This window comes from Acyrthosiphon pisum, chromosome A1 (genome assembly GCF_005508785.2).
Source record: "Acyrthosiphon pisum isolate AL4f chromosome A1, pea_aphid_22Mar2018_4r6ur, whole genome shotgun sequence".
NCBI lineage: Eukaryota > Metazoa > Arthropoda > Insecta > Hemiptera > Aphididae > Acyrthosiphon > Acyrthosiphon pisum.
Window position 1 is genome coordinate 109,019,864 of NC_042494.1, and position 12,235 is coordinate 109,032,098.

The window sequence follows — 12,235 nt, forward strand, 5'->3', positions numbered from 1 at the left end:
CCAACTCGAACTTGGTCGGTTTTTTGAGTATAATGTCCCCCGGTGGCGGAAACTTCACGCGTGACTGAAGTAGCTAACTACCCACCCCCTATAATTACATTTATATTTAATTATTGAAACTAAAGTAAATAATTGTATTATAACTTATAAACACATTTTTTATATAAACGATAGCGTCGAGTGGCGACGAACAATTATGATTGTCAGTACCTACTCAGCTATAAGCATTAACTTGACTGTATAAAATATGTCTAATTAATCGTATTGACGTATTGCACAGTGTATTATGATTTATGAACCTTCAAGGCCTATATCACCCTTTCCAACAACAGGAATCTCCAAAATATCAATAAAAAAATTAAAACTAAAAAATTGTTAATGCCATGGTCGTATTTTTTATTAGAGATAGCCAAAATTGTTTGTCTCGTTTTTTTTTATATATACATAAAATACAATAGGGTCATTAAAATAATTGTAGCACCGAAAATATCAAACGATACGACTGTCACCCTTAATTAATTGTATAGTTATGAATGTGTAGCATATAATAATGAATGGCTTAGGTATAAACTAGGAAACTATTGAACCAATTGGCACCAAATTGTTCACACGTGTTCCTTGAGACTCGGAGAGTATTCTTTTAGCTTTGTTTCTCAACCCCTGTAGGATTCTGATGTAGGATGCTATATTGGGTAGCTGACACATAAACACAAGAATTCATTTCCTCGAAAATCGAATATTTTTTCTGTATTATATATTTGATTATTTTTTCACGGACAAAGTCAGGCTATACAGATAGTAATAGTATATTATAAAATATAGATGGAAGAAGTCAATACGTCATACAATACGCGATTAGGTACTGGCATTAATTTTATAATATTATAATATTAGTATAAGTATATTATAAAATCAATGGTATTGGACATCGATTTCAAACGGTGATATTGCGCCGTCTCCAAAAGCTTGTTGATTCTCCATACACGCATGCTAGATATAGGTTTTTCGTATTTTGCGCCGTGCCACGCATATAATAATATAAATCTGTATTGATTACGGAATTTCCGACAGCCGTCTAAGCAATGGTACATCAAATTCACGATTTCAAGAAACAGCGATCCGCATCTCGACGACCATAGGTATAAGGTGAGCAAATATAATAAGTTTCTATAATTTTATTGTAATTATAGTTGAATCAATATAATTTGCATGTAATAATATACTTGAGAAGTTTCAAGTACCCATGAATAATATTTTTAAATTACAACAAAACCATTATTCGATTAAGGAAGAGTGAGGTAAGTTGACGAACCTAAGGATTGATCAATATTTAGATTATTAAATAATATACCGAAAATCTTAAAACTTTGTACCTTTGTCTTAATCTAAATACCAAGAATAACTTGTAATAATTGCAAACTTTAATATATAATATAAGGGTTTATTCTTTTTTACTTATACATTTTTCAAAAAAATATTTTGAACCGCCATCTCACTCCTATATTGAGGCTGGGGATAAATTAAAGAAATATAGAATAAATATGAAGTATATTTAATCTATGCTAATATTAAACATACCTATTATCATAAATTACTCAAAGTAAATGAATGAATATTATTTTTAATTAAATTATATTTGAGGTATTAATTAACTAATTTTATTTTATTAAATTATTTTATGTATATTGTGTGCACGATGGAATTTGAAATTCACAATATAATAAAAATTATTATTTAAATAAATAATAATGATTAAACTGCAAATTTGAATGAGTTAATACTTAATAACTTTGATTCAGTCAAAATTCAAAATTAACAATATAATGTAATTTTGCCTCACAGATATTTTTTAAACTTTTTAATTATTTATTAGCACATACAGTTTAATCATATTTACCATAAATATATTCAGAGTATAGCTTATAATATTTACTTTCTAAAGTATATTATAATCAATTAACGATTTAGTAATTATAATTATGGTAGGTACTTCATATTTCAGAAATCTATACAGTAAATGTACCATCAATGTTATAAAAACGTCATCTCCGTTTATGAAGATAATTTGAAAATCGACGAGGACCAAGATAAACGAATATGCACCAACTAGATTCACTTTCTTATCGGAGAAGACATTGAAGTTGAAAATCAAAACATTATTTCCATAAATAATACTTCGACTACTTATTATGCACACAGACACAAAAAATAAAAATAGAAAAAAACGTACATCATGGTAGAATCAATACATTATACAATCATCGCTACACTCAGAATCGTATTACTTATTGCATTAATTTTACACACTGTAAATATTCGCTTTCTTAATAAAAATAATAGTTGTCCATGAATATCATCAAAACTATTCAAACTGACGGAAAATTATAATGGATATTAAAATATTATGAAACTATTAAAAATAGTTAATACCTAGGTAATAGCTATATATTATTTTTTTTCTAATATATGAACAAACTATTTTTTTGATTAAGAAAGTGAATATTTACAATCAGTAAAATTAATGCAATAAGTAATATCTTATACAAGTTTCAGATGTTTTTGCTTAAACACGATTACCAGGTTTAATTGATTAAAGATCAGAATCGTTTAAAACTCTGATTTAAATTGGAATTAGATTAATTCTTTTTTTTGATTATTTATAAAAATTATTTACAATCTGTATCCACAAAAATACAAATTAATACAATAAGTAAATAGGATGACAATATGAAGTAGTGACAATTGTGAGGGAAAGAGCGTCCATCGACACGACTTCCAATTTATGAACTTAGGGTAGGTATGAATTGTTAGAATAATATAATAATATATTATTGAATATTAGATGTTTTTTAATAGATCAGAACATCAGTTGGCCATTTATGTTAAATTAGTTCATTCCCAGAATTTATTTTCAATCGTTTAATGCTTGGCATATGAGAAAATAATACTATAATATGTTATGCCAATCTCATTTAAATAAATGCTACTAATATAATGTCAACCATTTTAACCAAAATGTAGTTAAAAATTATTCAAAAGAAATAAAAACATTTTATAAGTTATATTAGGTTTATTAAAGAATGGTTTACAAACCAAACAATAATAATCAAGTAAAAAAGAAACATTTGTGTATATATATTATACATGTGTATGGATAATGGCTGACAACAAGTCATCATAAAATTTTACATATATAAATATACAATTCACACTCACTCATTGTTATGAAAATTGTTAAATTACAATATTTATAACAACAGACCAATGTACATACACTTGCGGTAAAGTTCCAAATAAATGCCAACAAGGAAACAAATGAATAATATATATAAAAATGATTATTTTAGATAGACAATGGTCAGTGGTGTCTATTTGGCTGCTTCTGCAAGTTCACGTTCTACAATGGTTCTGTACTCATTGAAGCCACCTTCAATGCTCTTAACACTTCCACCACCGCAAACCCATAGTTCTTTACAAACCATACGTATTAAGCGTTCGTCGTGAGATACAAGTATTAAACCGCCCTAAAAAAAGAATTTTTAAGATTAATCAATTTATTTGTCTGTAAGCTAATACATTGTTATTAATAATTTAACAATTATGCTACTAGGGTAAGTCATTGAAATAAATTATTAACTTTATTTTTGATTATTTAAATTATTTTGTAGGTACCTATGGATAGTATAAAAATTTGTTTTTACGTTTAAGACACTATCCGTATTCAATTTACTAGTTTACTAAATGGAAAATGTATGTATTTGCGTTTAAATATCCTAATTTTAAGTAATGATGCATAAATTGTATTTGGTACATTGCACATGTTTAGGCTAACAAATGTAACCCATAGGCAAAAAAATTATGTTCAGGTCTTTAAGGACATTAACCTTGACATTAACTAATATTTCTGTAATTGGAAAAATGTGATTTTTATGGATAATTTAAAATTAAATCTATAATATTCATAGTTGTTGGATTTATCAGTCTACTGTTATTTGAATAACAGCATGTTCTATATATCCTTTAATGGTTTATAGGATAATTGGTAAAAAAAGTTTCATAAGAACTCAATTTAATTATCAACTACAGATTTTCAGAGGGTTAAACTATTCAATGTGTCTAATTATAGCATTGCTGGATTAGAGAAAAATGAAAATACATAATGTTTTAAGATACAATATATAAACAATAAATCACAATATAATGGATAACTTGCAAACTTACTGTATATTTTTGAATAGCTTTGCCTAGAGCTTCAATTGTTTCAATATCTAAATGATTGGTAGGTTCGTCAAGTACTAGAAAATTAGGATTAGACATGCACATCCTTGCAAAAGCTACTCTCGATTTTTGACCTCCAGATAAACTGCCAACACTTTGTAATGCCAAATCACCTGATATACCAAAACCTCCTAATTGACGTCTATATTCTTCAACGGTTTTACCTAATAAAAATTTTTATTGTAAACTGAGTAGGTATAAACATTTTCTAATTTCAATAAAATGATAACAGACCTGGGAATGAAGATTGTAATAGTTCCACGGAAGAAAGGTTCATTTCCAGTTGATCAACATGGTGTTGACTAAAATAACCAAACTTCAAACTTCGATGTACATTTCTAACACCGGCTGTAGTATTTAAAATGCCCATAATAATTTTCAATAATGTTGTTTTACCAGCTCCGTTATCACCCACCTAATAAAAAATTAAAATTAAATTTATGATAAATATTAAATAAAATGACCTCATAGAAAATAATAACTATGGGGTTAAGACTATGGTATAACAACATAAACCATTCTGTGAATATGGGATCTTTTTAATCAGCAAAGTACTTTATGTATGTAAACAATGTTTTAGTTCAGATATTCAGTATAAATTAAGTTATACAGCAAAAATTGGAGGTAAATACAATAATACATAGAATAAGTAGGTATTTAACTTACAATACAAATTCTAGATTCTAATGTAGCCCCAAGGTTAACATTTTGCAAAACATTATTACAACCAGGATAGGCAAATGAAATATCATCAAGTTGTAATATGGGAGGTGACAACCCTTCTGTTTCTGGAAATCGTAATACAACTTCTACTTCTTTCTCAATAGGTTTTAATTCTGGTCTAAAGCAATATTATATTATGAATGATTAATTTATTATTTACATGAAAGCTTATACCAACAATAATAATAAGACTTACAATTTTTCAAGCATTTTAATTTTACTCTGGACACTGGAAGCACGGTTAGCATTGTACCTAAATCTATCAATAAACTCTTGAACATGAGCTCTATGAGCCATTTGTGCTTCAATTTCTCGTTGTTGGTTTTTAAGCTTCTCGTTTTTGGTTTTTTCAAAAATTTCATAGTTACCTCGGTACGTATCAATGCGCTAAATATACAACTTCATTAACTTTTGACAAAAAAAACAATGAATTTAAGAAGATTCAAACCGTGATTTTCTGTCTTTGTCTAACACATACGCGATATAGGATTTTAAACTTTTTTTACCTAACGTAACAATTGATGTAGTGATTGATAAGAATTTTGAAATCAAATTTGAATTTGTCATCAAATCTACTAGAGATCGACTTTCCCACATTTTTAATTTTTTGATTTTAACTTATCCAAAAATTTAAATATGACAATTTTTTAATTACTTTATTTTTAAATATGTTTTTATGAATTTGGGGGATAATATTAAAAATGTGGAAAAGTTGATCTTATGTCTTGACGAAAAATTCAAATCTGTATTTAGAATTTTTATTGCTTCATTAGATCAATCGGTACGTTTGGCAAAGAACACATCAAAAACCCTATGATACGCGTTGAATAGACAGAAAAACCCGGTATCGAATTTCCTTAAATATGAATTACCTGGGAATGAAGATGTAATATGTCAGTAGGTACAGTATCTAAGAAATGACGATCGTGAGATACTACTAGTAATGTACTTTGCCAAGTTTGTAAATAATTTTCTAACCATATAATTGCTTTCATATCCAACATGTTCGTAGGTTCATCCAGTAATAACAAATCTGGCCTATTTAAATAAAAACAAAAAATAGTATTATTTGATGAGACTCAAAAGTTATTTGTAAATTCCATTTTATTAAAACATTTAATTAAAACATTTTATTAAATAAATTTAAGTTGTTCCGATTATAATACATTTCAAATGCTAAATTATTGGTAGACGGGATAAATAATAATAGTCTATTCAGATTGCCTATTAATATTTTTAATAATTTGAAGATACTCACTTTGAAAAAAGTGCTCTTGCAAGGGCTAAACGCATACGCCATCCTCCGGAAAAATGTTTAGTAGCTTTTTTTTGCATATCCGGGTTGAAACCCAAACCATCAAGTATGACACTTGCACGAGCAGGGGCTTTATCAGCTTCTATGGCACTTAACTGCATGTAAATTTCGCTTAATTCTGATGATAATTCAGCACTAGCAGTTGACCTAAGAATAACATATATTAAATACATTTGTTCTTTTAAAATTTAAAGTAAACTTATGTTATACCCATCAGCAATTAATGTGTTGATTTCTTTTTCTCTAGTTAACAAACCATGACGAACAAAATCACACTCCAGCACAGATTCTAAAGCAGGTGTATCATCACCAACAACTTCTTGTTCAACATGCAGTATTGATATATGAGATGGGATTCGCAACTGACCACTAAAAATTAGTCAACATAAGTATTAAACACAGTGATCACGTTGAATTGGAGTAAGATAATAATAATATCTTATTGATATACAGGGTGTCCCGTGAGGATTAGTCGTAAGGGAGGATTTGCCGCCCGAACACAAACTGGTTATTTTCCGTTTTACCTATAAACTCAAAAAATGATTAAAATCGTGAAATTAATGAAAATAAAATGTTGAAACGTCAAAATTTCTAGAAAAATAAACTTAATAAAATAGCTATCATCAATTGTTTCAAAAATAAATGTTTTAACTTTTTTACTTAAATATTTAATTCAATTAAAAATTAAAATATGTGTAGTTCTTGTTTCTATGAATCTAAAAAAAAAAAAAAACAGATATATGATATATTTATCACCTCATCTCAGGAGATATCGCAATGGGTAAATCCTCGCGGGACACAATTTATTAGGTATAATAAACAAAATAAGTAATCGATTATACTATAAATACAATTTCTAATTCCAAAATGTTTATGGTTGGTTGATTAATAATTTACAGTTATGTGAATAGGAATGTAAAGGGCTATGTCTCCATACTTCAAATTTTTTTAGCAGAAATTACCGAGACTTAAACCTGTATTAAGAGGACGCAGTACTAACAGCATAATACTGAAAATGGTGAACAAAAATTTACGATGTTGCACTTGTGTAAGACAGAGACAACACATGCGGGTACAAAGTTCTCTTAACTCAAAAACCTTAGATAAGACTTGAGTAATAAATTATATAAACCATTGTAATTAATGTCATAAGCGCAAAAAGCATTTAAATTAGGGTGGAGGGTCTAAAGCCTAGCCTACCCTATACTATAATGTCAAATATGCTTAAAAAAGTTAGGAAATATTTGGGGAGTGGCTTTTGAAATGTTTGGGGGGGTGGGCTTAGTCCCTAGCCCTTCTATTTGCATCTATGAATTTAAAATTAAAATTATATCCATTAAATCATAATAGGTAAAAATAACTATAAATCTCACCCTGAAATCATTCTTAATAGTGTAGTTTTTCCAAGACCATTTCTTCCAACTAAACCGTATCTTCTACCACATGCTAAAGTTACATCTGTATTCTGTAGTAATATCCTAAAAAAAATCATTATTTAGATTTAATAATTATGTTAAAATTGTAAGTCATCTATATTTACTTTATTTACATTGAATAGGGGTAATAGGTAGTACTTAGTAATATTAATAACTTTTAATTTTACAATAACAGCAAAGTTAGATATATTAAAAATAACATAGAATTTTATATACCTTTCTCCATATGCAACGTCAAAATTTTCTATCCTTATATCTGTGGCTCGATTATTTCCCTTAGCTTCCAGTTTTGCTTCCTTTTTACTAGTCACTTGAGAAGCAGTTGCAGCATCCATTTTACTATTTATTACACTCATAGTTCCTACACCTTTAACAACTTGCTCAGTCCGTTTATCTTGTTTTTGTTGCAATTTTGCTTGAGCTTTTTCCAGTTTTTTTTTGTCCACTTTCTTATGAAATTAAAGCAATACAAAAAAGTAAGTACTAATATTAATATTAGGTTACCAAATTATAATCAGTTCTTATATTTAAGACATGGGTATAATATATAAATATTATAACATACCAGACTATCATCCCTTGAATTCACCCATATACTTTTGATTTCCATATCGTTATCTTCTAGATCTGCTGCCATAGAAGCCAAATGGACTGGGGCATCTAAAATTTTTGTATGGCCATTTCTGATTACATTGTCATTAGAATGGGGACGCATGAAATGTAATAATTTTGAACAGATTCCTCTAAACAAAACAATTTATTTAATAACACAAATATTCTCAGTGCACAATATTTAAATGCAATTATTATTAGACTTCCTATGCTATACCTGATATCTGATTCGGACTTATTTGCTATTTCCTGTAATACTTCACCAATTGCTTCAAATATGTCTTCAGAATCATGGAAGTCTTCAATTCCATTTTGTAGAACACCTGTAACCGTAAAGCAGTATACATGGATAAAAATGTATATAAAGCTTACAAATTCTACAAGTTTACAATACAATTATATGTATAATACTTGAGACAAATTGTGTATGCACAAGTTACTTGTATATTACCTTCTATGTATTGAAACATCTCTATATCAATAGAGGGGAATTCGGTTTTTATAAAATCTTTACAGTGATCCATCGCTTACTTAATAAATTATTATACCTATCTAAGTTATTGACTAATTATTCTATAGAGCGTATTTTGAGTATTAACGGACATGTGTTTGGCATACTTCCGGACGTGTAAATGTTTATTTTGAAATAAAATAAACGTAATTAAACAACAATATTCATGATGTGGATTGTTGAATAATCTATATTCCAATTTAATATTTTTTTTCGGAAACTCAACTAATCAATGCCCAATGAGACTGAATAGTACATACTGTCATCTGTCGGTCCGTCCATTTAGCAGCTGGCGCTATAGCGGACGTAGCTCCTATCACAAATCAAGCTGTATAAACTAAAATTTTAAAATTGCCGTGATTTATGGCTGGAACCGTGTCATTGGCAACACTGATGTGATTGGTGGTGGGAGCCAAACATTGTGGATCAACGTGAAAGACACTTTAATAATATTATAGTCAAGTACTCAAGTGAAATATAAAAAACTTAAGCAATCGAAATAATAGTTTGAAACTTTGAAGCATTAGTACATTACTCGAGTTTTAGTAGTAGCGTATAAGAAGATACGCGAAGATGGTATGATATTAAAAGAAACAAAGTGTGATGAACAAAATAATTAAATGGCGAAGGGCTATTAAAATATAACTTATTATTATTTTAAAAACATTATTATTAATATTTATATACTATTCTAAATAATTCCTCGCCAAGTAAATAAATAATTGAAACGAAATAAGTTTCCTTAAATTCAATAAACTTGGCATTTATTCGTGATATCACATCTTTATAGTGATTAAAGATCTTATATTTTTTTTACTTAGCCATTTTCACGGACTATATATATATCTTAGTCCGTGGTCATTTTTACACATTTTCATTAGTTTACGAAGGGTTTTTGTTGTGATATCACTAATTTTTATGACCAATGCAAATAATGATGATGTATCTATATTTTTATCTATATATTATATATATATATATTATATATATATATATATATATATCGTATATTGTATAAAGTATATGGTGTAAAGTACGGACAACAAATGTTTGCGTAAATACTGAGTGAATATTGAATATTTTATATTTACACAATAATCTATAAGAACTGTATATTGTTTATAGTACGGTAATTTAGTCATATTTTCCCCAATGACTAGATAACAAACATTGGCAACGTTGATGCGACGACGATTACGACGACGACGGCTACCGGGATTCTGAATTTAATATAAATTTCCATTAAAAAGTTCGCACTTTTTCATTTATAACTTAATTTCTAAACGTACGATTTTGATAATTTTTACAAAAGCACGTTCTACGCAATATTTCTGATGTTTTGGAATTTACTAGGAGTTAATTGATGCATTAGAAAATTAGTTATGTCATATAACAAATTTACCTGTATTTTACACAGTTTAAATAGGCAAATCTTGTGTATTATACTCCTTCGATATACTATACCTACACACTTTCGTGCAGTTATTTTTTTTTTATTACTTAGCTCGCGCCAGGATCACTGCGCTGGATATACATTATACAGTTTCACAATTTTAAGTCATGATAAAACAATGTTTTTTTTTTTTTAAATATATAATTATTTTAGTTGTTTTGTTAGTTTTAACTTTTTGATTAACGGGATAGATTTTTAATTAAATATTTTAAAGCTTAATATTTTAATGAGAATTCTAATATAATACATATTTTAATAGGTAGGCACTGTCATTCCAAAATTCATTTACCCCAAAAAAATATTGATATTTAAAAATATTAACTATTTAGCTCAAATAAACTTTTTTACCATCAAACATTTGATTTACAAGTTGGCTATTTTGAAATTTCCCAAAAACAAATTTTTTACAATTGAAAATTGTTAATTTTTTGTATTAAAAAAATTAAAATTAAAATTACACAATACTTGTAGCGCAAGGGTCTGTAAATTATATATATAAAAAAATATTAAATACTGATTAGAACAAAAATGATATTTCATTAGTCATGTCATTCTATTAGGTTTGTTCGTTTTGAAAAAAAAGTGTACACTAATTAGTGTAGTGTCAGGGGATAGTGTAAGGGGTGTGATCAGAAATCTGTTTTTAAAACAAACGTTTTTGGTGTAGATCAATCAGCTGCAATACAGAATCAACTATATTCGCTGATAAGAAATGATAACAATTACCTACACCGGCTACACCTGCTCTTGGGTCAGTGTGAAGAAAGTGTACACTGATGTAACACTTTTTTAAAACAAACAGGGTGTACAACCACAGAATAGATGAAATTTCATCTATTCTGTGGTACAACTACACTATTTCAAAACGAACGCTTTGGTGTACACTTATTGTTAAAAAGCGTACACTTTTTGTCAAAACGAACAAACCTATTTTATACACATATTGTATACACCATAGAGTAATAACTAATATTGCTCTAAAAGTGCTACCTATGTCCTATACGTCATACATTTATACACCAGCGATCTATATCTACGCGCGTAATATTATACACACCGCAGAATACCTACTGTCGAGTGTTGTCCACATCACATTTGCATGCAAAGATTTGCTAGGGTTTCTTACAGATAATATTATTTATATAAATAACAATGACAAATGGAACCAAAAGGCAAAACACAATACTATGTATTATTAGTTATTATTAAATTGTCCAATTAGGTAGGTATTGCTATAGCCTATATAGTATATAGTATATACATCAACGCTTTACAGATAGTAGATACACAACTTTAAACAGGTACAGAGTCATATCAGTAGTTATATTTTAGTAATTAGTGCTGCTGGATTGCAGTCGAATCCATACACTATCCGGGTGTTTTATTATAAAAATAAACAGCCGACGTCAAAATATTGTATTGATTTTATTTGATGTCAATATAATATATTTATGTACCTACCTAATATTTTATAGTTTTATATCAGATGCTTTCTCATTCTCATACTCATACGAGACCATTAAACTGTAACATAATTTCATTAATAATATAATACAATAATTTAATAGTTTTTAAAATTTTAATACAAACTAATTGTTGACGTATTTACTAATTTTGTAAATAAAATTACCGGGCCATAATATGGTCTAAACCATCTAGAAAATTCCCATTTCCAGACCGGCCACTCCGTCCTTGCTAATATGTTTCTCTTATAATATATATTTTATAATTTATACTTCTTATGTTTAGTATAAGTTTTATCATTTTTTTTTTTTTAATTTTTTGATTTTGAATCTATGCCCACATTTTTTAGCAGAAGAATTATTACTTTTATCTCAAAAAATTAGGGTGGTTTACGGACTTCTAGTAGACAATTGCAAGTCTCGGGAAGTTAAAAGTAAAATAAT

General features: G+C 28.0%; 1 protein-coding gene across 1 annotated transcript; it reads right to left on the bottom strand.

Moving 5' to 3' along the window:
- Positions 1-3,050: 3,050 nt before the first annotated feature.
- On the bottom strand, positions 3,051-9,137 carry LOC100169488 (ATP-binding cassette sub-family F member 3). Its single transcript, XM_001946492.5, has 13 exons — positions 8,816-9,137; positions 8,582-8,687; positions 8,318-8,495; positions 7,969-8,201; positions 7,690-7,794; positions 6,527-6,685; positions 6,260-6,463; positions 5,874-6,039; positions 5,198-5,388; positions 4,945-5,119; positions 4,513-4,693; positions 4,222-4,442; positions 3,051-3,524 (listed from the first exon to the last, which is right to left on the bottom strand). Exons 1-13 carry the CDS (start codon positions 8,886-8,888, stop codon positions 3,369-3,371), a joined length of 2,148 nt encoding a protein of 715 aa, XP_001946527.2. The 5' UTR covers positions 8,889-9,137; the 3' UTR covers positions 3,051-3,368.
- Positions 9,138-12,235: the final 3,098 nt, after the last annotated feature.

What these genes read in the sequence shown, in the direction of transcription:
- LOC100169488 (XM_001946492.5), bottom strand. Translation starts at nt 8,888, where the DNA reads ATGGATCACTGTAAAGATTTTATAAAAACCGAATTCCCCTCTATTGAT. An exon ending in ATTAAAATGCTTGAAAAATT is followed by an intron (nt 5,120 to 5,197) that starts GTAAGTCTTATT and finishes ATATTGCTTTAG; the next exon opens with ACCAGAATTAAAACCTATTG. An exon ending in ATTACAATCTTCATTCCCAG is followed by an intron (nt 4,443 to 4,512) that starts GTCTGTTATCAT and finishes AATTTTTATTAG; the next exon opens with GTAAAACCGTTGAAGAATAT.